The 23,588-nt window shown below is 38.0% G+C and overlaps 2 protein-coding genes and 1 long non-coding RNA gene across 3 annotated transcripts; 1 reads left to right on the forward strand and 2 right to left on the reverse strand.

Moving 5' to 3' along the window:
* Positions 1–310: 310 nt before the first annotated feature.
* On the forward strand, positions 311–2,883 carry LOC107773544 (uncharacterized). The gene is made up of 3 exons (XM_075228414.1): positions 311–475; positions 1,076–1,503; positions 1,871–2,883. Exons 2-3 carry the CDS (start codon positions 1,105–1,107, stop codon positions 2,678–2,680), a joined length of 1,209 nt encoding a protein of 402 aa, XP_075084515.1. The 5' UTR covers positions 311–475; positions 1,076–1,104; the 3' UTR covers positions 2,681–2,883.
* Positions 2,884–5,699: 2,816 nt separating this feature from the next.
* On the reverse strand, positions 5,700–7,675 carry LOC107813299 (UDP-glucosyltransferase 29-like). Its single transcript, XM_016638548.2, has 3 exons — positions 7,603–7,675; positions 7,247–7,392; positions 5,700–6,799 (listed from the first exon to the last, which is right to left on the reverse strand). The coding sequence occupies exons 1-3, from the start codon at positions 7,673–7,675 to the stop codon at positions 5,777–5,779; spliced, it is 1,242 nt and encodes a 413-aa protein (XP_016494034.2). The 3' UTR covers positions 5,700–5,776.
* Positions 7,676–10,625: 2,950 nt separating this feature from the next.
* LOC107813300 (uncharacterized) lies at positions 10,626–12,237 on the reverse strand. Its single transcript, XR_012698291.1, has 2 exons — positions 11,505–12,237; positions 10,626–11,336 (listed from the first exon to the last, which is right to left on the reverse strand). It is a non-coding gene; the product is annotated as an uncharacterized LOC107813300 (long non-coding RNA).
* Positions 12,238–23,588: the final 11,351 nt, after the last annotated feature.

Below are 23,588 nucleotides of genomic sequence, written 5' to 3' on the forward strand. Positions count from 1 at the left end.
GTGGGGATATTTCTTATTGGATGGAGTATTATATTTCTTAATATATTCCGATTTGTTGTAGAGTGTAAATTAAAATGAATGAAGTAATAATTTTAGCTAAAATAATTTTTTACAGAATATTTCCATGTAATACCAAATGTAAAAAATAGAAAAAGAAATTAATATTCTTGAAACAAACAGGAAAAGCGTGCATCGTTTCATGGGGCCCTTAAAGTTTTTTCTGGTGGATCAAATTTTGGAATCAAATCATCATTATCTTCCAATAATACCCTTCTCTCAATTTTTCTTTTTCTCAAAAATTATTTTCTTTTCTTATTTAATTTTCTTCCCCAACAAAACCAAACCCTAGAACACAAAAATACCATTTACCCAAATCCGACAAAAGGGAAAATTCATTTAGTTTCTTTGAGAAAATCAATCTAATTTGCGATCAACAACTTCACAAGCTGAAGCATTGCTTCAATTTCAAGAAAAGGTCCTTAATTTCATGTCCATTTTTTTTTTAATTTCCTAAACCTTATTTATTGATTTTTTGGCAAAAATTTCTGCATAATTTTTGATCATTTTCTGCAATTCATTCATAAAGTTTTAAGCCTTGTTATTATTTTTTTTTTATTCTCTATTTTTTGTTCTGTTTTATATATATGTTCTGATTAGTGCCTACTCTAGTTTGTTCCTTGATTTTTTTTTTTAAATTTGATCAATGTGTTTTCATCAAGTATTTTGAAATTTACAGTACTAATTATTATTTTTTAATTTTATGTTTTACCTTGAGTATTTTTTTTTTTTGTGGGGCTTTGAGTAGAGTTTTTGTTCTTGCTTCCTGTATATATCTGAGAATCATCTTGCTGAAAAATACACTCCATTTTATGGTAATTTAATTTATTGGAAAAGAAGAAACTTTTTTGATATTTCTCTCTTTATATTTCACTTTACATTTAGTTAATCATGTTGTGATTTAAATGCCATTTTTGTTTGTTTGTAGTTTTGATCTCATATTAATTCTACCTGGACAAGCATTTGCTTGGTTCCTATGTATAACTCTCATGTTTTTCTTTTTCTTTGTGAAAATCAGGTTATTAATTGTTGGCTAAATCATAGGTCATGAGGTTTAAAAGAGGGAGTAAAGTTGAGGTGATGAACAAGAACGATTCGCCCGTATCTTGGTCTCCCGCTGAGATCCTCTCTGGTAATGGGCATACTTACTCTGTAATGTATGATTGTTATCCAGGTATAGAAAGCAATGCGAGGGCTGAAAGGGTTTCGAGGAGGAACATCAGACCATGTCCCCCTCGTCTAGAAGGTGTGAAGAATGGGGAAACTGGTCAAATTATCGAGGTGTTCGATAACTATTCATGGAAAACTGCCAGAATTGTGAAGGTTTTGAACAGAGGCTATTATTTGGTACACCCAACTGGGTGTCCTCAGGAGATTAAGGTTCACAGATCAAACACCAGAGTGCGACAATGTTGGCAAGATGAAAAATGGCACTTGATCGGAAAGGCAAGTCTTCATTCTGACTCTCCCTTTCACCCTTCTCCTAGTGCTCTTATTTTTCTCCTTCTTTTTGGTTTTGAGTTTTGACCTTATTTGCCAGTAATGTCGAATGACAGAAGAAATTAAGCATCCCACTTTTACTATCTTATCTGTTGAATTTTATTAGATAGAATTTCCTGATGGTGTTGGGATTTGTTAAGCTTTGCTGTTTATGAGTTTTTCCCCTTTGGACTAACCTCTCTTTAACCATTCTCATCATTGCTTTATCCCTTGCTTTGTTGGTTGTTTTTTCATTGTCTAGTAAATGTATTAGTGGAAAGATAACCCTTCTTTTTGATGCATTTCCTGACTCTGTGTTGGTTTTCACTTACAGGGATCTGGTACGTGTGCAAAACCTGACCAGCTTTCTGCTCAAAAACCTTGTAAAAAGGTGAGCCTGGTCTTAAGTGCTAGGAATGGTTGTCATGTTAGAGACGGAGATTTAGCTGCTCAGGGAAACATTAAAAGGCAGAAGTCTCATTCTAGCTCTTTGATGTCGCTGAAAAGGGTGTCAGACGAATCATCTAGAAACATTCAGGAGGTAGTGGCAGCTGAGAGAGGTTTTAAGAGACAAAGAATAGTTCCGGCTTCCTTAGGGGGCAAGACCCATGTTATTGCCAAGTGCAAAGGAAATATCATGGATGAAAAGTATGTGGGTGCTTCGTTTAACAACTGGTCTGATGAATATTACGGATTGAAGCCTACAAAAAGAAGTGGTGCCAATGGCTATTCCGCTGCCAGAATTGGAGAATCTAATGATTCTGATAGTGATGCATGCTCAGTTGGTAGTTGTAGTATTTATCATGAGAGTCCTGATAAAATTTGTAGCTTTTCAGCCGAAGTTCATTGTCAAGTACCTGATCTTCTGTGCAGTGATGCAGAGTCTTTTCAAGGTTCAGCAGAAGCACATGAGGAGGAAAGCTGCCGTCTTTCTTCGGAGGACAATGTTGCAGCAAGTATTCATGAGCTGGAGTTGCATGCTTATCGCTGCACATTGGAGGCATTGTATGCTTCTGGTCCCTTGAGTTGGGATCAAGAAGCATTACTAACAAATCTACGCATCGCACTCCATATCTCAAATGACGAACATTTGACGGAGCTCAGGACTTTAATTTCTGCTGGAACTGGTATTCATGTCAGTTGATAATTAATTTCTCCATTTTGGCTTTCTTTTTTATGGTAGGACCACATCCATGTTTTGACTTGAGTAGCATTGTAAAAGCATGAAAATAGGTGACACACTTGTTAATTCTCTCTTGGTCGTTAACCTCCACCATTATAGACAGTTGGCCAAATTTGTAACTATGTTATCTTGCCATATATATTCTTGGAAAGAAATTGACTCAATTATTCTTAAATTCTTACTTCAAAACTTTGTAAAGAAAGACTGAAAGGTCTTTTGATGTTATTTCTGAAGGACCTTGACTATTTTCTGTAATATCATTGAGCTGAAAAAATCACTTTCCCCTGATTCTGATCTAGTTGATGACATTCCTGCTTTGGAAATGTCAAAGTTTAAATGTTACATCCGAAAAGTTTTCTTAAAGGGGGCGGAAAAACAGATAAGAAGGAATCTGTTAGTGTTTTTTTGAATTGAAAGAAACCAAGAGTGGATGCATGTATCAGAAGACAATAGTTTTTAGGATGTAATGTACCTATTGACAATGTGGAGGATCATCTTTATTATGCAAATAACGTAATTATATTATCTTTTCCTATTTCAGAAGCTGCTAATCAAGCACAGAATTTGGTGACTTCGTTGCGCTTCGTTGTAACATACTTATGGATTTTATTTACTCATTTCTTTGGGCTCCTCACAATCTAGAAGTGTGAATTTATTTTCTCAATTTTTTTATTCATGGAGCATGTGCATTTTCCATGGCGACATTGGGATGCATGCATCCTTTGCCTCCTAAAGTCCAAAGATGATGCTTGCATTTGCAGCGCCTCTCCTGGCAATAGAGAGGACTCATGCAACGTCTATCCCACAGATAAGACAATTCATGGCTTGTTATATTACTGTTGTACAGCTTCATGATTTGTTTTGTCAAGTTAACTTCAACATCTTATCCTTGGTTTTTGCTAAAGGAAGTGAAGTTATTAAGCTGTCAAAACTATAGTTTATGATCTTATAACATATGTCTGTGTATTGCTAGCTATCTGATATAAGTTGTGCTTATTTACCACTAGACAATCAACTCACTTCCTGTGCATACTAAGAAATTGTATGCGATGTCATTTTAGAGACATTGGTCAGAAAGATATAGACATCTGTTTCGTAGTCCTTTGTTTTCCATCTCAAACAGATATAGACATCTATTTTGTGTTGGCTAGTGTAGAGAGTTTACAAAAGTGAAGGTATCTTGTTAAAAAAGGAATTGAAAGTGCACTGTCAAAAAAAGGAATTGAAAGTGGTTAGAAATTCTAACTTAGAACTAATACCTGTAATTAAACTAGCAATACTTGTCACTTAGTAGTTGTAAGAGTTGTACAAGCCGGGACTATTGCAATCATGTTGGAGATTGTTAATGACCAAATGCTGCTGCTTATCATATGAACTTTCTTGAAGAGGTTTCGGCGACTTAATGTGATTCTTCCGTTACATTATCTATGGATTTAACTTGTACGCACTGCCAGTTTAAAGATTTTAAGAGTCCCAGTGTAATTCATCCTATTATAGCTGGTTGATTACTATTTTTTACCTGGTTATTAATTAATGTTTATCATAGAGATTTAACCTGATTATGTAAATACTCATATTTTTTACGTTGCCGGTGCATAGAACTTAAACTCGTTATTTATTCTTGACTTGGGTTATGCTGCTTTATGGTGAATGAGAATACCATGGCAGTCCAGGGAGGTTGAAAGTAATGTTTCTGTCTGTGCATGGACTGAAGACACATGGTTCATCTGGATAAGAGATTTTGTGGCTAAGTATACTGTTTTTATTGTTTTTCTGGTGATAGAATTTCCCCTTTTTCTTTTTTTGGCGTATTGTTTCATGTTGTTTGCTTCACTTGTTTGCTATCAAATGCTTCAGTAGCTGATGCAGAGTTGTATATACCTCCCATTTTCATGGCTCATACTTTTGAGGTAAAGAGGATGTGTAACCTGTACAATTTTCTCTTTAAATTTAAGTCACTTGTCCAATATTATTACTTTGATTTAACTATATATATTGATTCTTTTAATTTATTTTGTGATTGTAATTTCTACATTCAAAATAAATAAATAATTAAAGTCATCCATAGTAAATGTTTAACTTAGTTATTTATTCAAAATAATACTGGTGGTATAGTGAACCTTATACATTCTTTCTGTGGTTTGACACTCAAACATGCGTTTCTCTCTCTCTCTCTCTCTCTCTCTCTCTCTCTCTCTCTCTCTCTCTCTCTCCCGAAAGCTTTACTTAAATCTGTGCCGAAAAGAACATATCTCTCTCTTGATCTTGAAAACTTTATTAAATCTGTGTCGAAAAGAACATAAGTTTGTATTTAGAAATAATTTAATTATAAACTTCCTATCTAACCCTTAATGAAATAATTTATAATTATGCAAATGTATATGGCTTATTCTAGACCATAAAATTCAAAAGTTTTTCTTTGTTCTCAAGCTTTATGCTCACGAGTTACGACCCAATCAAAACACAATCACTTAAAATGAGACTTAGGGAGTATGTTTCATTACGTTGGAACTCTATTCAAAAGGACTGCTTTTCAAAGACATCACATATCCAACCGATGATCTCCTTGGACAAATCCATTGAACAAATTAAAGTAAAAGGAACAAAGAAAAAAAACCAGATAGAGGAGCTTTCGTGAGCAAAAGTAAAGGCAACGAATTTGTCAAACAAACTAAAGGAGACATCAACCTGAACTCTTTGTCAATATTAGGGAATTAATTTGTGTTTGATTAGTATTTTCAACTTGACAGGAGTTTTCCTTTTTTATATAGGTTTGCCGCCGCTCTTTCTTGTTGTAAACAAAAGAGGTTTAGGTAAATAACTCAACATTCAATCAAGTGTACCATTTATCCTCTTTGGTGCATGGGTGTCGGCAGATAATATTAGACCAATTCTGAAAAATATGTACATAAAATAACTAGTTTGGTGGAGAGACCATGAGTTCACATGACTCATATATTTACCTATAAATCCACCCCATAAACAAGTACCATAAGCACTAAGACAAACAAAACAGAAAAAGATAAAATGTAAACAAGGCTCTTTTTTCTTTTCTTTCTAAAATAGTTTTCCTAAGTAGTAATTATGCCTTAACGTTTTCTTGCAAAGCTTATGCAACTCTTCCACCACCTCATCAATGTTATATTCTCCATTTTCTCTCATTATCTCACTAAATTCCTTTGCTTTTTCCCTCAATCTCTCTCCACTTTTCTGAAATACCACTTCTCTTACAATCCTATCCACCTCTTCTTTGCCAAGATTTCCTTCCTCATCTCTATGAATTTCCATTCCTACCCTAACCTCATTCACCAATAACCTTGCATTTAGTGGTTGATCATGTTGCATGGGCATGGCTATAATTGGAACACTATAATTAAGTCCTTCCATTACTGAACTCCATCCACAATGACTTACAAATTCTCCGATACTCGAATGCTCCAAAATTCTTTCTTGTGGTGCCCATCCTTCAATTACTATCCCTCTATTCTCAACTCTCTCAAAATACCCTTTTGGTAAAACCTCTAAAATATTCTTTTTCTCTCCCATTGGAAATCTAACTACCCATATAAAATTCACCATGCTACGCTCTAGTCCTAGTGCCAATTCTTCAACTTCCTCATTGGACAAGAAACATTCAGACCCAAATAAAACAAAATTTGTTGAACATTTTTCTTTCTCATTGAGCCATTCAATGATCTCACAATGTTTCTCACCATCTTCTTGATCAATTTCTCGAACGAGAGGGCCAACTAGAACAAACTTTTTCTTGAATAAAATCGAGAGGTAATCGATATATTTGCCTTCGAGCTCTTTAAAAGTCTTGATCAAGACGATGTCATGGGATCTTTCAAAGCATCTCGTGACACCATTTTTCTCATCAATGCCATCATTCTCAAGCGAATCGAATATTTTCTTGTTTTTCCTATGTTCATAATCACGAAAAAAGATTTCGCGAAAAGGGTAATCAAGACTTGGATTATTATTCCTACGATGATAGTGATAACTGTTTGATGCAGCACCAGGAGTGAGAAATAGGACAGCTGGGATATTTAATGTAGCGGCCATTGTTGGAATGCATGGCTGGAGAAAATCATAGATAATTAAATCTGGTTTTAAAGTATCAAGAATTGTGAAAATATCAGCTTTGGACATATGAAAGGCCTTTTTTAAAGTGTTCATAAGATGGGGTGGAAGGCCATTTGTGGTGTGGTAATGAGGAGGAAGTTGAGGTAAATTTGGAAGTTGGATTTCATTAACTTAATACGTATGGACTCAATGGGAGAAAGTCTTTGTTTGAAAAAAGTGAGATTTACTGGTGTAGTAAAGAGATAAGTAATGAAATTTCTCTTTGAAAGTGCTTTTGCTAGCTCTAGAAATGGGCAGATATGACCATGAGCTAGCCATGGCAACATCACAATTCTAATGATTTTCTTTCTTGTTTCCATGATTACTTAAAAATTCTTGGACAAATACTAAAGAATTTATATGTAAATTATCTAAACAATGGATAGAAATGAAGATTATAACGTGGCAAATGCAAAGGGGAATTTGATAACGTGGATGAATTGAGGATAACAACTGATGGGAGTTGCGGTGAGGTTCGTTTTTTGTGTAGAAATTCTTGTTTCGAAAAATTGGTTGGAACTTTAGTTGTTGAGAAAAAGGTCTTGGACCTAGTTAAAACTTGGAAAGAAAAATTTAATTTTGTATCCCAAACAGATTGTCTAGAGATCTGACCAAGGAATTCTGCATACACCACGATGCAAGAAATATACAGGAAAAATCTATAACTTTGGAAAGAAGGGGTCTACCTCTGTCCATTTACATAAGCTTTGGTGGTGTGGGGGTTATATATTATTCGATCTCTCATCAACATTTAATACCGGCTACTTTGACCACCACTCCAATGTTAGCATAGGTACTCTTCAATGCAGCAGGGACGAGACAATGTGGCATACTTTGATCACGTACATAAGTGTTGTCCTTCGTCTAGACAACATGGAATTTCTAAACAACTTCCGTTCTTTTATAGGGTCCTACGGGGATAGGTTGCCCAAGCCTTTCCACTCTCTCTCACTCCATAAGACATTAAGGCCTCATATGTTTTTATTAAGATTAAAGCGTCTGAACCTGAATACACATATGAATATTAGTATGTGTATTAAGATTAAAACGTCTGAATCTAAATACACATAAGAATATTAAGATGTTATATTAAGATCTGGATACTAAATAATTAAGATTGTTTATTTTCTCTGAATTTATATATTTTGTCTTTATTTAAACATTAATAAATGTAAATCCAATCAAATAATCCTAATTAGTAAAAATTTATATTAGTAAAATATTTTTAAAAAAGTATATGGTGGTTAGTGGTGGTGGTAGCTAAAGATTGTGGTTGTGGGTGCTGACTGGGTAGTAGCTGGTGGGTGATGGTGGTTGATGGTAGTGATTATGGGTAGTAGATGGTGGATAGTAGTAGCAATTAACAGTCGTGATTGATGGTGGTGGTGACTAATAACTGCGATGGGTGATATATAGCGGTGACTGATAGTGGTGGTCGATGGTTATTGTGGTAATTAGGGGTGTATAAAGGAAACCGACAAACTGCATCAAACCGATAATTCGAATCAAACCGAGAAAACAAATCCGACTATGGTTTGGTTTGATTTGGTTTGGTGTTGGGGAAAAAAACCCGATCATAATTGGTTTGGGTTTGGTTTTAACTAAAGAAAGTCAAACTGAAACCAAACCAACCCGACATTACATATATAGAAGTTTTAAAGATATTTAATACATAAAAATATTTATTGTAGTATCTTTTAACGTATAATTTTAAACTTGGACTTATATTTCTTGAATGCTACAATAAGTTTTATAGTCAATATTAATGCTAATAAAAGACATTCAATTAAATTGTACTAGGAATGACAATAGTGTTGGATATCTATTTTTTTAGTTTTTCTATGGTTTAGATAAAATGCACAACTTATTTTTTATAATGTTTAGTCAGGTAAAAATAGTACTTGTTACTCTTATATATTTTAGCAACTTAGTAATTTTAGATTATATTTATTTTCATTATGGCTTACTAATAATATTTATTTTATGCGATTTTATTATCTTTATTGTTGAATATTTTGGTACAATGCCATAACTCACCTCATATTTTATGTTATTTTCGTGAAAAACATCTTATATAGATATGTCTTACTAGGATCAGAGAAATTTTTGGAGCACAAATTCTATGTTTTGTACTATGAAGACATTACGAAGAAAACCCCCCCGAAATAACCCGAAAAACCCGAGATTAAAAAATTCGACTTTTGTTGGTTTGGTTTGGTCTTTCGATTTAATAACCCGACACAATTGGTTTAGCTTGATAATTGAAAAATCCGAACCAATCCGACTTATGTACACCCCTAGTGGTAATAGTGATTGGTGGTGATGGCCGTAAATGATGGCTAGTGGTAGTGACAACTAACATTTATGCTTGACAACGATGGTGGTTGTGGATGAGGATTGATAGTAATGGGTGGTGCCTGGTGATGGTAGAGAACAATGGTAGCAGTGGTGGTGGTGGTGGTTAGTGGTAAAAGTGTAGGAGTTATGGTGAAATGTCATATTTTACATAAATTCTTGAATGTATAACATCTTAATGATATTAAAGACTATGTTATATATAAATCTTAATCATTAAGATCTTTCAGACCCATTAAGTGATTGTAAAATTAAAAAATAAACAGACTTAATGGTTAAGATTTGGATTATTAAGATTCAAATCTAAAAAATAATTGCACTTAATGATTAAGATCTGAAATATTATGAAATATTAAGAGTTAGATCTCCATTAAGTGCAAACAAATGAGGCGTAAGACCTCTCCTCTTTCCCTCGAGAGGGAAGATAAGAAAGGATTTTTTTTTTCTTTTGCCCGATAGAATAGGTACGGTGTACACAAGCTAAGTTGGATAGGCGTTATTACAAAAAAAAGGTCTATATATCTTCAATATTTCACCAACAAACACCTTTTCCCCTTGAATTATATATTGTCAGAATTGAACTTGTAAAATTTAAAATTTCCCAAGAAAGCCTGTTGTGAGTAGCTACTTCAAATCTTGATATACACAGCTGAAGTCTAAAATTCCAAGAGGACCAAGACAATGATCAGAAACATGTATTGCTGATGCATAGATAACATTTTCGTAGTTCTTGATCAAAATTTTGAATTGCACACTATTGTAAAGAGATTGATTACTACAATTGTGTTTTTCCTTCCAATTGTTAGGTTTTGAATATGCTAATATTCACATTGGGTGATTACAAAGTAACTCATGCAATTAACGAATTGACGACAGAGCTCCAGACAGACGCAACGGGAGATTAGTAATTTAAATTATATATACATTAATGGTGTAAAATATTCACATAATAATATCATTTCAAATTATAACAACTTTATTTTCTGTGAATTGAGTGTATATTTTCTTTACATCATCATTCATCACGTCAAGCCTACATAACACAATAGTAAACCTAGAAAATATAGTAAATAACCTAAAATAACCAGTTAAGATATAACGTAGTTTAAAAACCTTTTACACTGCAATGTATCATAAATTAACTCCAAAACCAAATCATACAGACAACAATACAAACTGTCAGTATTATTCCTGCTCTTTTCTTTATGTTTTTGGCTTCATAGGCCATAGCATTAACTGGCCTTGTCTACGATTTGAAAGTTTGAAATTACAAAGTTTATTATTTTAATTGTGTAGTGAAATCATTGGACTTACTGTCTTCCAATGCTCTTCATAATTAAATTGTTTAAGTTAAAATTTAAACTCATCAAAATCTTTTTCTGCAAAGACATGCACATAAATAAATATACGAGCTCAACTCATGTCAAAAACTGAATGCATCATTTAAAAGAACTATTCTTAAGGGAGAGATATATAACGGAAACAAATACCTTAGTTCCATTCATGGCAAAATAAATACGACTCGCTAGGCAATAAAACATAAACAGAAAAATATCAAAATAATATTATACTCCTACTAAATAAAGTCACTTGCGTCTTCATGCTCGTATTCTTGAAACTTTTCTTTCTTTCTTTTTCTCGATAAGTATTCTTCTAAGTTTTTCTGCAAGCGTTTCTTCTCTCATATATTCCTCCATATATTGAAGAGCAGCAATTGGGGGTTTGCGCAATAAAACTATAAGGGAATCACTGTTGTTTAATTCGAGACAAGATATTTGAAAAGATTCACCAGTAATGGTACAAGGAAACTTGCCAACTTCAAACCTCTGAAACTTAATAGTGGAATGATCATAAGAATAAATAGAGGTAAAATTAGAATCATCATTATCATTAATATTAGGATTAGGATTAGGATTAGTCAGCAGTATTTCACCAGTTGGAAGGTTACCAATAGTGGACAAGCTCTCTATATTACATCTAACCTGAAGTTCTTCAGGTAAGGTGATGGAGCATTTGATCCAACAATTCGACCCCTTCAATTCCCAGAGATCCAATTCTTGTGTAGTTGTGGTGGCGGCGGTGAAACATCCCACCGCCAAACCTCCCCTTAGCTTCACTATTCTGGCGGCATCTGCAACTACAAGATTTTGATGATTTGCAGCAGCAGGCAGGAAGATAGTAAAAAAAAACAATGTTTTCTAAGGTTAAATGCCAGTATTTTCCGTTTAGAGTTGTCGCATTCGACCAACCAATACACAGAGTCATTTATCCAAACATTTGGTGTGCATGACAAATCCATACTTACTTGTAGATCGTGAGTAGGCGCCAGCTTTATCCAGTTGTACTTTCTGCTTATACTCTTGGTCTTTGTTTTGTTCATATCCACTCCTCCTAGAGTAAGAATCTCTAGGAAATTAACATTATCACTATCGAAGAGGCCGCCAATGCATAGCAACTTGTAGGAGCCAATAAAGGGATCGAATCCGAAACGAAATTGAGTTTCATATTTATTAGGACGGAAAAACGAGGGGAGTGGGAGTTCCATTGTTTCAAAAGTGTAGGAATTGCAGAGAGTAAGGTCACCAACTGGAGTATAAAAACAAAAGAGGCCATTGATTACTTCTGTGAATCCAATTTCAGCAGTACCGAACTGCTGCTCGATAAAAGGAGGAAGAGGAGAAGGGATATTAGTAAGACGGAGCCTTGATAAGGAAAAAGGAGCTAGAATTGGATATGACGATCCCTATGTTGCGGCCGTTATGCAGTTTCATGAATTCATGTTCGCAGATGATTGAGCGCCAGGTTTTTGAGACAGACTTGTATCGGTACAGAGACTTCAATGGCAGCAATAACAGAACCTCCCTTACCATCTCTTCAGGTAACACCGTTTCACGTGCCAATGCCATTGCTAACCACTGTCGCCGTCGCCGTCGCCGTCTCCTCCTCTTCTTCTAGGCTTTTCTCCTAGTTGTAGTTGCGAATAAGAATAGAATAGTATAAAAACTTACCCGCAGCCATAAAAATACCAAATAACACTAATTTATTTCATCGAGTCAAATTAAGGTAAGTGCATATATTATTAATTAATAGGGGTAATATATTTTAGTGGTAAAGAAGATATGTGTCATATATTCATTCGATTGGTATAAATACCGGATTATCGGAAATTTTTTACCATAAAAACATTAGCATGGAAATACGAGTCAAACATTTATCCGTAAAACGGTACAGTTAAATTTTATAACGTGGTTAATAGACAAACGGATCGATTTGATCCCAAAATGATAAATAAATTAAATAAAATGAAAGACTTGATGTATAGCCAACATAAGATAAAGTGGGGAGCCTTGACGCAAGCTAAAGCGCAGGAGTTGGGGGTCAAGCTGGTGACTATGGGGCTTGGAGGAGTAGTAGGGACGCACGCGCTATGTGGACCACGACTGCGCAGTGCATTAGGGAAGCTGTGAGAGAGGTATTAGGAGTCTCAAGGGGTTATTCTGGTGGTCACAAGGGAGACTGGTGGTGGAATGAAGAGGTGCAAGAAAAAGTGGAAACCAAGAAAGCAGCGTATCTAAAGTTAGTGGAAAGTGTAGACGAGGAGGAGAAGAGGGCGAATATGGAGCATTATAAGTTGGCTAAGAAAGAGGCAAAGCTAGTAGTTACGGCGGCCAAAACTGCATCTTTTAGTTGTTTGTATGAGGAACTTGAGGGCCGAGGTGGGGATAAGAGATTGTTCAGGTTAGCCAAGGCGCGAGAAAGGAAGGCGCGTGACTTGAACCAAGTGAAGTGCATCAAGGACGAAGAAGGTAGAGTTTTGTTGGATGATGGGCTAATCCGTCGGAGATAGCAGACCTACTTCCATAGTCTCTTGAACGGGGAGGGAGACAAGAGCATTGTACTGTGTGATTTGAAACTCTCCGGGAGTCGCTATGACTTTGGGTACTGTAGGCGGATTAAAGTTGATGAAGTTGAGGAGGCTATGCGTAAGATGAGCAGAGGCAAAGAGACCGGGGCGGATGAAATCCCAGTGGAGTTTTGGAAGAATGCGGGCAAGATAGGCTTGGAGTGGCTCACTAGGTTATTTAATACTACCTCCGTTCCAGTTTATGTGAACCTATTTCCTTTTGGTCCTTTCCAAAAAGAATGACCCCTTTCTAAATTTGGAAACAATTTTGCTTAAATTTATAATTTTACCCTTAATGAGAAGCTTTTATAACCACACAAATACTCTGGGCCCCTTTTTCAATTGTTTAGGACCACAAATTCCAAAAGTCTTTATTTTTTATTAAACTCCGTGCCCAGTCAAACAGGTTCACATAAATTGGAACGGAGGGAGTATAATTTTTTGAACAAAGAAGATGCCCGAAGAGTGGAGGTGGAACACGATGGTTCTTGTATACAAGAACAAAGGTGATATCCAAAATTGTAATAACTATCGGGGTATCAAGCTGCTTAACCATAGTATGAAAGTCTGGGAGAGAGTGGTAGAGCTAAGGGTGAGAAGGAGTGTGTCTATTTTCGAGAACCAGTTTGAGTTTATGCCGGGGCGTTCGACTACAGAAGTCATCCACCTTGTTAGGAGATTGATGGAGTAGTATAGGGAGAGAAAGAAGGACTTGCATATGGTGTTCATCGACTTAGAAAAGGCGTACGATAAAGTTCCGAGGGAGGTTTTGTGGCGATGTTTGGAGGCTAGAGGTGTACCCGTTGCCTATGTTAGGTTGATTAAGGACATGTATAATAGAGTAAAGATCCGAGTGAGAATGGTGGGTGGGGACTCAGACCATTTTTCGATTATGATGGGGTTGCATCAGGGGTCAACACTCAGCCCTTTTTGTTTGCTCTGGTGATGGACGTACTAACGCTCCACATCCAATGGGAGGTGCCGTGGTGTATGATATTTGCAGATAATATTGTATTGATCGACGAGACACGAGAAAATGTGTACGCGCAGTTAGAGGTATGGAGGCAGACCCTGGAATCTAAAAGTTTCAAGTTGAGCACGTCCAAGACAGAATACTTAGAGTGTAATTTCAGTGGCAAGACTCAAGGAGGAGAAGAAGAGGTGAGGCTGGACTCGTAGGTCATCCCTAGGAGAGGGAGTTTTAAGTACCTTGGGTATATTATTCAGGGGAATGGGGAGATTGATGAATATTTCACACATCGTATTGAGGCGGGATGGATGAAATTGAGACTCGTTTCCGGTGTTTTGTGTGACAAGAAGGTGCCACCGAAACTTAAAGGTAAGTTCTACAGAGTGGTGGTCAGACCAACGATGTTGTATGGGGCTGAGTGTTGGCCAGTCAAGATCGCTCATATCCAGAAAATAAAGGTAGCAGAGATGAGGATGTTGAGATAGATGTGCGAGTACACCAGGTTAGATAGAATTAGAAATGTCGTTATTCGCGATATGGTGGGTGTGGCCCCTATTGAGGACAAGATGCGGAAAGCGCGGCTTAGGTGGTTTGGTCATGTGAGGAGGAGGAGCACAGACGCCTTGGTGAGGAGGTGTGAGAGGTTGACATTGGAGGGACTACGATGAGGTAGAGGTAGGCCTAAGAAGAGGTGAGGAGAGGTGATTAGGAAAGACATGGCGCAGCTACAGCTGACCGAAGACATGACCCTTGATAGGAAGGTATAGAGGTCGAGGATTAGGGTAGTAGAGTAGGTAGTCTAGAGTGGTCATAACAGTAGTATTGACGCATTTATGACTAGCCGTTGTTTTTTTTCATTGTTGATCACCTTACTGTTTTGTTGTTGTTTATTCTATTTTTATATGGCTTTTTGGTACTATCCCTTCTTGTCTATATTTTCATTATTGTGGTGCTTATACTTTCCTGAGCCGATGTCTATTGGAAACAACCTCTCTATCCTCAGAAGGTAGGGGTAAGGTCTGCGTACACACTACCCTCCCCAGACCCCACGATGTGGGATAATACTAGGTATGTTATTGTTAGCGATGAAAACGATATAAGGCAGCAAATAGCTTGGTCCCGGGAGCAGAGCTTCTGAAGGCAGCAATACGAATATCAATAAATAAGAAATGAAATGTTATTGTTCGTATCCCCTACAATAGCTAGTGAAGTCACTATTTATAGTTGCACCTAGGGAACAAGGCCCTAGGATCAAGCCCCTCTTAAATGACAATTATGGAGCCATTGAAGAATATGTAACGGCAGGCTATGAATGCCAAAATTCTCTATAATGGATTGTGTATTTAATACTGCAGAATATTCTCCATTGAATGCTATAGAGTGGCAGGCATTCGTTTGTCTTCATTAGCAATATTCCTTTCAGGAGCTTCCCGGTGCGAACCGAAGCTGCTGCCCCCAGTCTTGGTTTTCACTTGTCTCGTTTTTCGTCTGTCTCCGGTTCCACGTGTTTCTCTATTATACGAGTATTTAATATGAACCGATTTTACCCTATACAGATAGTCCCCCTACTTTTCAGTGGCACATCTTTGTGTCATCGGAAAGTTGGTGAAGATACCTTTCTTGGCATGAAATTTTCTGATCTCTTCTGAAAAGTTTCTAACGCTTGATTAGACGCACGTCTCTCCGCATTTAATGCCCCGAACACGCATCACTCCACGATTTAGAAATACTTTTGCTTGTTCTCGAGGTAATCATGTCCACGATTTTAGCCGCCTATTCCTTTACTTATACGCCTAATTTTTCTTTTTTTACACTTCACAATTTTTTGAACTCTCTCGACTTCACTTACTCAACTCTTTCTTGCTTTCACTCTCCCTTATCCTCCTTCTTCGAAGAATTCTTACTTTTTTCTGCTAACTATGGCCTCCTACTCCAACAACTTAAGCTTTTCAAAAAAATAAAGAAAACATCGATGATGATGCCCCTCCTACGGTGAGCACCATTATTCCCAGAAGGCTCAGTACAGCCAAGGACTTTGAAGAGAAGTTTCCTTTTGCTAAATCCCGTACATGGGTTGTTGGTGTGTACCCTTATTCTATCCGTCCTTCTAGCATTCCTGCCGTGAAGGAGGACTGTGGTTGCCATGATTTGAACATCATCGCTCCCTATCTGGCGGAGCGAGTAACCTTCTCTAAAAAGGGGTTTACATATATTTACATGTATCTTTTCACTTTGGCCCATTCTTGTTGAGCGGGGGACTTAACCCTTTAATCTTGGAGTTTGCTACCGGTATCAAGTCTGCTTGGCACATGAGACGATGACCTTCATCAGCTCAACAAAATGTACAATCTGAAGAGCTAATAATACCAACCGAGGACGACGTCCAGGTGCTCTGGGGAGAGTGCGATATAGTGGAGGATGCCAATTCTTGCTTTCGAGTCCCAGTCGCTGCTCCCGGTACTGTGAAGCTGGGTACTAGGACTCTTCCGTCTTCGGTTGATGAGCAACCAATAACTAGCACTGCTTTTGCCGCAGCTGTGTCTCAACCCACAACACCATCATCTTCATCTCCTTCTTCACGGCCATTCCTTTACCACCAGCAACCTCTACATTACCCCTACCAGCCGTAGATACCCAAGAGGAGGATGTTCCTACTCTTTAGTCCCAAGACCATGGGAATTTTGGGCATAACTATTGACCCTGTTCTGCAGAACATGAGCGTCTCCCTCTCGATTTCCATCGAGTGCTATTTGTTGTCCTGGCCAGTGGAACTCGCCAATTACTTGAAGCCTCTGGCTTTAGAGAAAGACATGAAGAAAATACACTCTCTCTCGAGGGAGTGTATGGTAAACAATGCCATGCACAATGCGGCAGCAGTACAATACTTGTTCCTTTTACTATTTCTTCTAGTTTTTCTATGACGAGATTTTTTATTTGAATTTTTGCTTTGCAGGCTAACTTCCTTGCTTCCAAGGGCCTTCAGAAGTTGATCCTCGATAAAGAAAAACTCACATCTGAGCGGGATCAGCTGTTGGCCGAACGGGACTAAATTGCTGCTCGCCTCCCCGCACTAGAAGCACAAGCTGCCGAAGCCGGTGAGTTGGAGTCTCGGTTGCAGCAGAACGATCAGGAGGTGATGGACCTTAGCCAAGAGGCCGCCCTGTTAAATGTACAATTTCAAGAGGCTAAGGCTAAATGGTCTGAGGTCTAAAATGATGTTCTTGCTGCTGCCGAGAGCAAGGTTGCTTCTACGGAAAGACTGAATAATTTTAGGCAGTCTTGAACTCCAAAGCTGAAGAGGCTGCTGCTGCTAAGGAGAAGCGTGCCTAGATGGAAGAGAAGTATAAGAGGGTCATGGATCACAATAAAGTCTATAACGCACCTATCCGTGACCTTGATCTTAGCCTTCAGGTCATAAGATCCGAGCGGAATAGCCTTACGACCGAGGTTGATCAGCTTAAGTCAGAGCTTCAGCGTTGAGCAGATTCCCTCATTGTTGAAACAACACATTCTATGTACAACATGAGGAGAAAAACCTTGAAGAAGGCCAAAGCGGGCGTCATTAACTTTGATGCCGAGATCGCCAAGGCCCGTGAGATGGAGTCAACTGCCGAAGGGGCCTCTCGGTTGAACCGGATGGAACTGACTCTTCTGGTTCTAGTTTTGCATTCTCGGGAGCCGAAGAGGAACTTGAAGGGGTTGACGATGAAGGACAAGGTCCCAAGCCGGCAGCAGATCCTCCTACTTCTCCTGAGGGCACAGACGCTTCTCTTCCCCGAAGTTCTAGGGATGCAATAGTTTAGTTTTTTGCTTTCAACCCTTTGTTTTCCTTTTCATACTCTTGTACTTGTGTTGCTTGGCACGTTTGTTATATAAAAGTTCTTTTTCGCTTAAGCATTGCATAAATTTTACTTTTTATGTTGAGTTATGCAACGCTTCGAGTGTATTTTCCCCCGATGGCATTTGGATTCCGGGCATAAATTCTTTCAGAACCAACCCTTTACTGTGAGGGTTTCATAAGAGAGGGCCCTCTTATGTTTACGATGCTCTTGAAGAGGACGTCTCCTGTTCATTCCGGCACTAACATTTGAAGTACTTGATTAACTTTCAGATGATAAAATTAATTCATCGTTTGGACAAGAAACAGGATAAAAATAAAAGGACTTTACTTTGTTCCTTCCATTTTCAAAAGTACATAAGCATTCGTTGTGATGAAAAGAAATTGCCATTACTTGTGGCTAATTTGTACAACTTATTTTTATGGGCTGGCTGCACATTCCCCTGTCCAATGATACATCTTTGTTCCCAGATTTTGTAGTCTGGTTTATGTGGCAGTCATGTTTCCGTTTTCTCATATCAACCCTCAGTGTTCGAATGCGAAGAGTGCAAATTTGAACACTAGAAGTATTGTCCTTGATTATTCCACTAGTGAATGGTTGGATAATCTTTGGTCCGATAGCAAGCCTCATTTTCTGTTAGGAACTTTGCTACCGAGCCAAAGATTATCTAACCGCCCCTAGTGGCTTGAGGTGTGGGGGCATTCGTGAACGATCGGATAGCTTTTGGCTTGATAGCAAGCTTTGTTTTCCGTTAGGAACTTTGCTATCGAGCCAAAGACTATCTAACCATCCCGTAGTGGCTTCTTGTTTCCATGCCTTGTTGTTTTAAGGTCTTATTTGTGCTAATGAAATTTCTTTCGTAGTATGCTTTCAATTGCTGCCCCATTAAAAAACCTTGTCAGAAAAACCCAATTGGGAAAAAAACTAGACGAAGGGAAAAAGAATACAGTACATACTTTTAGTATAAGCGGTCCCTATCAGCAATAGTACCTTATTAAGATGTGCCACATTCCAAATGCTTGGCAATTTTATTCCGTCTTGATTTTCCAATTCATATGATTCTTTCTCGGCGACAGCTGAAACTCGGTAGGGGCCTTCCCACGTTGGACCCAACTTCCCTACGTTGAGTACTCGGGTATTTTGAGTTACTTTCCTCAAAACCAAGTTTCGTACTTTGAAATAATGGAGATTGGTTCTTTGATTATAGTATCTTTCCATTCTTTATTTTTGGTCCACCATCCTTATATGTGCCAAGTCCCGGCGTTCGTCAAGCAACACTAATCTGACAACAACGCTTCGTTATTTGTTTCTTCATCCGCTGGAAGTATCTCATGGTAGGTTCTCCCACTTCCACCGGGATCAGGGCTTCTGCTCCGTATATGAGAGAGAAAAGTGTCTCTCCCGTGCTTGACTTGGCCTTCATTCAGCATGCCCATAGCACTCCCGGTAACTCTTTGGGCCATTTGCCTTTGGCTGCTTCCAATCTCTTTTTGAGATTTTGAATAATCACTTTGTTTGTCGATTCCACTTGGCCGTTTGTGCTCGGATAGTGCGCGCATTTGGCCACTTCTGCGCATGCACATATGCGCCCTGGCTTCCGCTTCTGCGGGCCTCCTCATCTAGCTCTCATCTTGCATCTGCGACACCTTTGTCGCACCTGCGACCATCGGACTTGCGTGCCCATTTCCGTAGGTGCGGAAACACCAGAACCAACAACCTTCAACAATGCAATATGCAACGAAATTGATCTGAACCTCGTCTGAAACTCACCCGAGGCCCCCGGGACCTCAACCAAATATACCAACAAGTCCCATAACATAATACGAACCTACTCGAGGACTCTAATCACACCTAACAACATCGAAACGATGAATCACACCTAAATTCAAAATCAATAAACTTTGAAACTTCAACTTCCTCAACCGATGCCGAAAGCTATCAAATTACGTCCGATTGACCTCAAATTTTGCACACACATCACATTTCACATTCCAAACCTATTCCAATTTTCAGAATCGGATTCCTACCCTGATATCAAAAAGTCAACCCCCGGTCAAACTTTCCAAAAATTCAACTTTCGCCATTTCAAGCCAAAATCAACCACGGACCTCTAAATCACAATTCGAACGCACTTCTAAGTCCAAAATCACCCAACGGAGCTACTAGAATCATCAGAATTCAAATTCGAGGTCATTTACACAGTTGATTTTCCGGAGATTCAAAGGTAGCTGCCATGTTTCTCAGACCTTGTCTCTCCTCCCCTATCTCCTTGTTTACTATATTTGGTCTTAGACTATTATAGACCGTGTTTTCCAGACTTGTAATGTATAGATGATCATGTACTCAGTGACACCGGGTTTTGAGAGTGTGTTTATTTCTAATATTTGTGTGATTTACCCTTAAACTTAATTATTATGTTTTCAGTATTTAAAATAAATTGTGGGTTATTGATGTTGTCGGCTTGCCTAGTATTGAGATAGGCGCCATCACGACGGGTGAGATTTCGGGTCGTGACAATATCGGTTCCATAATCACTCAATAAAGACATAACTTATCGAGATCTCATTATTTTTAGTTACCTAAGCCTCTCTTATAAGGTTTTATAAAGTGTTATGCCACGGTGCTCTTATAGAGTACTTGCCTCCTTATTATGACCATCTTTCATTTGCTCATCTCCTTCTTCAAGGAGTTTTATTTTTGAAACCGATTTGTCTATTATGCTTCATGCGTGCCATGGACTTTATCCTTCATGAACTTTATTCTATTTGGAGCATTAACAACTGAAATATGATATTTAGCTCTGGGTCAACAAATGTTCCTGGCAATATTTTGCAAATGAATTATCACTTGAACTTCAAATTCATATTTTCTTGTACGAAGATCTAGATGTACTCATATCACTCAGATCTAAATGTTCCTGCACATTTTCTCCGCCTAATGTTGGATCACCAAGACATATCTCTATCATTTTTTAGGGACTCATCTTTATGTGTTATGGTGGAGCAATTAAATCATATAACACATCCATATTTCTATATAGAAATTATTTGGTTCCTGACCCTAAACCAATTGTGATAGGGAGAATTTATCATAACTTGTTGGCTAGATGCGTACACGTGTTGTTGTATATTAAATAATACACCTCATACCAATTTTGTTTTTTGGGAGTTTTATTCTCATAACCAATGTTTTAACTATAATTGGAGGCATACAATTTTTGCTAAACCAACTTAGATTTAAACCAGCATTGTCAAGATAAATCATCATAATTTATATTCTGGAACTATGCTAAATTTGAGCAACCAACCTTGCAAAAGCCAAACTTGTCACGACCCAAAATCTCACCAGTCGTGATGGCGCCTATCTCAATACTAGGCAAGCCGACAATCTCAGTAAACCACCATATCTTTTGAGTTGGAAAACAAAATATTTAAATTTAGCAGAAGAAAATTTCACAAATACAGATATAAAACGCTCTCAAAACTCGGTGTCACTGAGTACATGAGCATCTAATATGAATACAATGTCTGATTGATAAAACACTGTCTGAAAGTATAGAACAGAATAATAACTGAAAGAAAGAAAGACAAGGTCAGCGGACTCCAGGCAGCTACCTTGATAGTCTCCAACTGATAGCACTCTGAGATCTAACAGTCGACGTATCCGAAAGTACCAGGATCTGCACACGAGGTGCATAGTGTAGTATGAGTACAACCAACTCAATAAGTAACAAGACTAACTTTTGGGCTGAAAGTAGTGACGAGCTCCGCAGGTACAGTCCAGTATAAATAATAGTACAAAAATATAAGCATGCTTTCAAGTTTAACAGTTAAACCCAATACAGGTGAAATGGATCAATACTGTATGATATGAGGAATATAATATCTCAATAGAAAAGACCTCAGGTAAGTACTGGTCACAAATTATTCGGTCACTCGGTACTGTTTACTGCTAATCCAGCCCAGGGATATTCCATCCCGTATATATACACACATCGACTGACAGTCAGTCACTTAGTACCGTATAAGGCTAATCCAGCCCTGGGGTAATATATCTCCAAATGTAAATGATACGGACAAGATCCATATCAAAGGAAATTTCATCATAATATATATAAATAAGTAAGGCAAGTCCATGCCCTGGGAAGTCCATCCCGAATATATAATCATCAACTCTCACTGGGGGTGTGTACAGACTCCGGAAGGGCTCCTTCAGCCCAAGCGTGATATAAAGCTGATATGGCTTACTACAGGCGGGCAGTCCCGATCCGTATAATAATAAAGCCTATAAGGCCTGCTGCAGGCGGGCAGCCTCGATCCATAAAATAGCAAATCCTATAAGGCCTGTTGTAGGCGGGCAAACCCGATCCATATAATAATAAAGCCAATAAGGCTTGCTGCAGGCGAGCAACCCCGATCCATATAATAATAAAGCCAATAAGGCTTGCTGCATGAGGGAAGCCCCGATCCATATAATAATAAAGCCAATAAGGCATGCTACAGGCAGGCAACCCCGATAAATATAATAGTAAAGCCAATAAGGCCTGCTGCAGGCGGGCATCCCCGATCCATATAATAATAAAGCCAATAAGGCATGCTGCAGGCGGGCAGCCCAGATCCATATAATAGTAATAATATATATAAAGCCTTGCGCGTACAACCCGATCCCATAATAATAATAATATTTATAAAGCCGATATGGCCTGCTGCAGGCGGGCAACCCCGATCCCATACATATCCTCACAATGGATGAGCATGACTGAGTATGAAATGTATATTTTAAAATAATTAATTTAACAGCAACACGACCCAATGGGTCTCAAAATATCGGCACGTAGCCTAAACATGATCTTTAATAAGAGCCTCAACTCAATTTCTCTAACACGTGGGAAATGTTCAGATAATAACATGATTCTTTAATTTTTCAACTTCACGAAATTTATTCAAGTCACAATTTCAATGGTGCACGTCCACACGCTCGCCAACTATCGTGTGCGTCACTTCCAAACATTTATATAACACCAATTCGGGGATTCATACCCTCATAACCAACTTTAAAAGTGTTACTTACCTTAAACCGTGTAATTTCTCACTTTGCTATGCCCTTGCCTCGAGAATTGGTCTCCAAAAGCCTCATATCTAGTCAAAATTAATTTGATTCAGTCCTCACAATTATAGGACTTAATTTCATATCAAAATACTAATATTTTCACACAAAATCTGAAATTACACTCAAAAATCGCCCATGGGGCTCACGACTCGGAACCCGACAAAAGTTATAAAATTCGACAACCCATTCAATTACGAGTGTCACACCTCCTTTTTCCCGATGGGGCGATAGGGATAGGGGAGTTTTTCCAATTTAAGTGACAATATTCGAAATGGGATTATTTATTAAATCAGAGTCGCCACTTGGGATAATTTATGGTGTCCCAAGTCACCGGTTTATTTTAAATCCCAAATCGAGGAAATTTGACTCTATTTATGGTCCGCGAACACAGAAGACCGGGTAAGGAATTCTATTAACCCGGGAGAAGGTGTGAGGCACTCCCGAATTCCGTAGTTTTAGCACGGTCGCTCAACTATCAATAATCGGTCTAATTATCTGATTAATACATGTTTATAACCTATTATGCATTTTAGCTTTTTAACCGCTTTTAATTATTTATGGAGTTTA

Source organism: Nicotiana tabacum, chromosome 13, assembly GCF_000715075.1.
Source record: "Nicotiana tabacum cultivar K326 chromosome 13, ASM71507v2, whole genome shotgun sequence".
Taxonomy (NCBI): Eukaryota; Viridiplantae; Streptophyta; class Magnoliopsida; order Solanales; family Solanaceae; genus Nicotiana; species Nicotiana tabacum.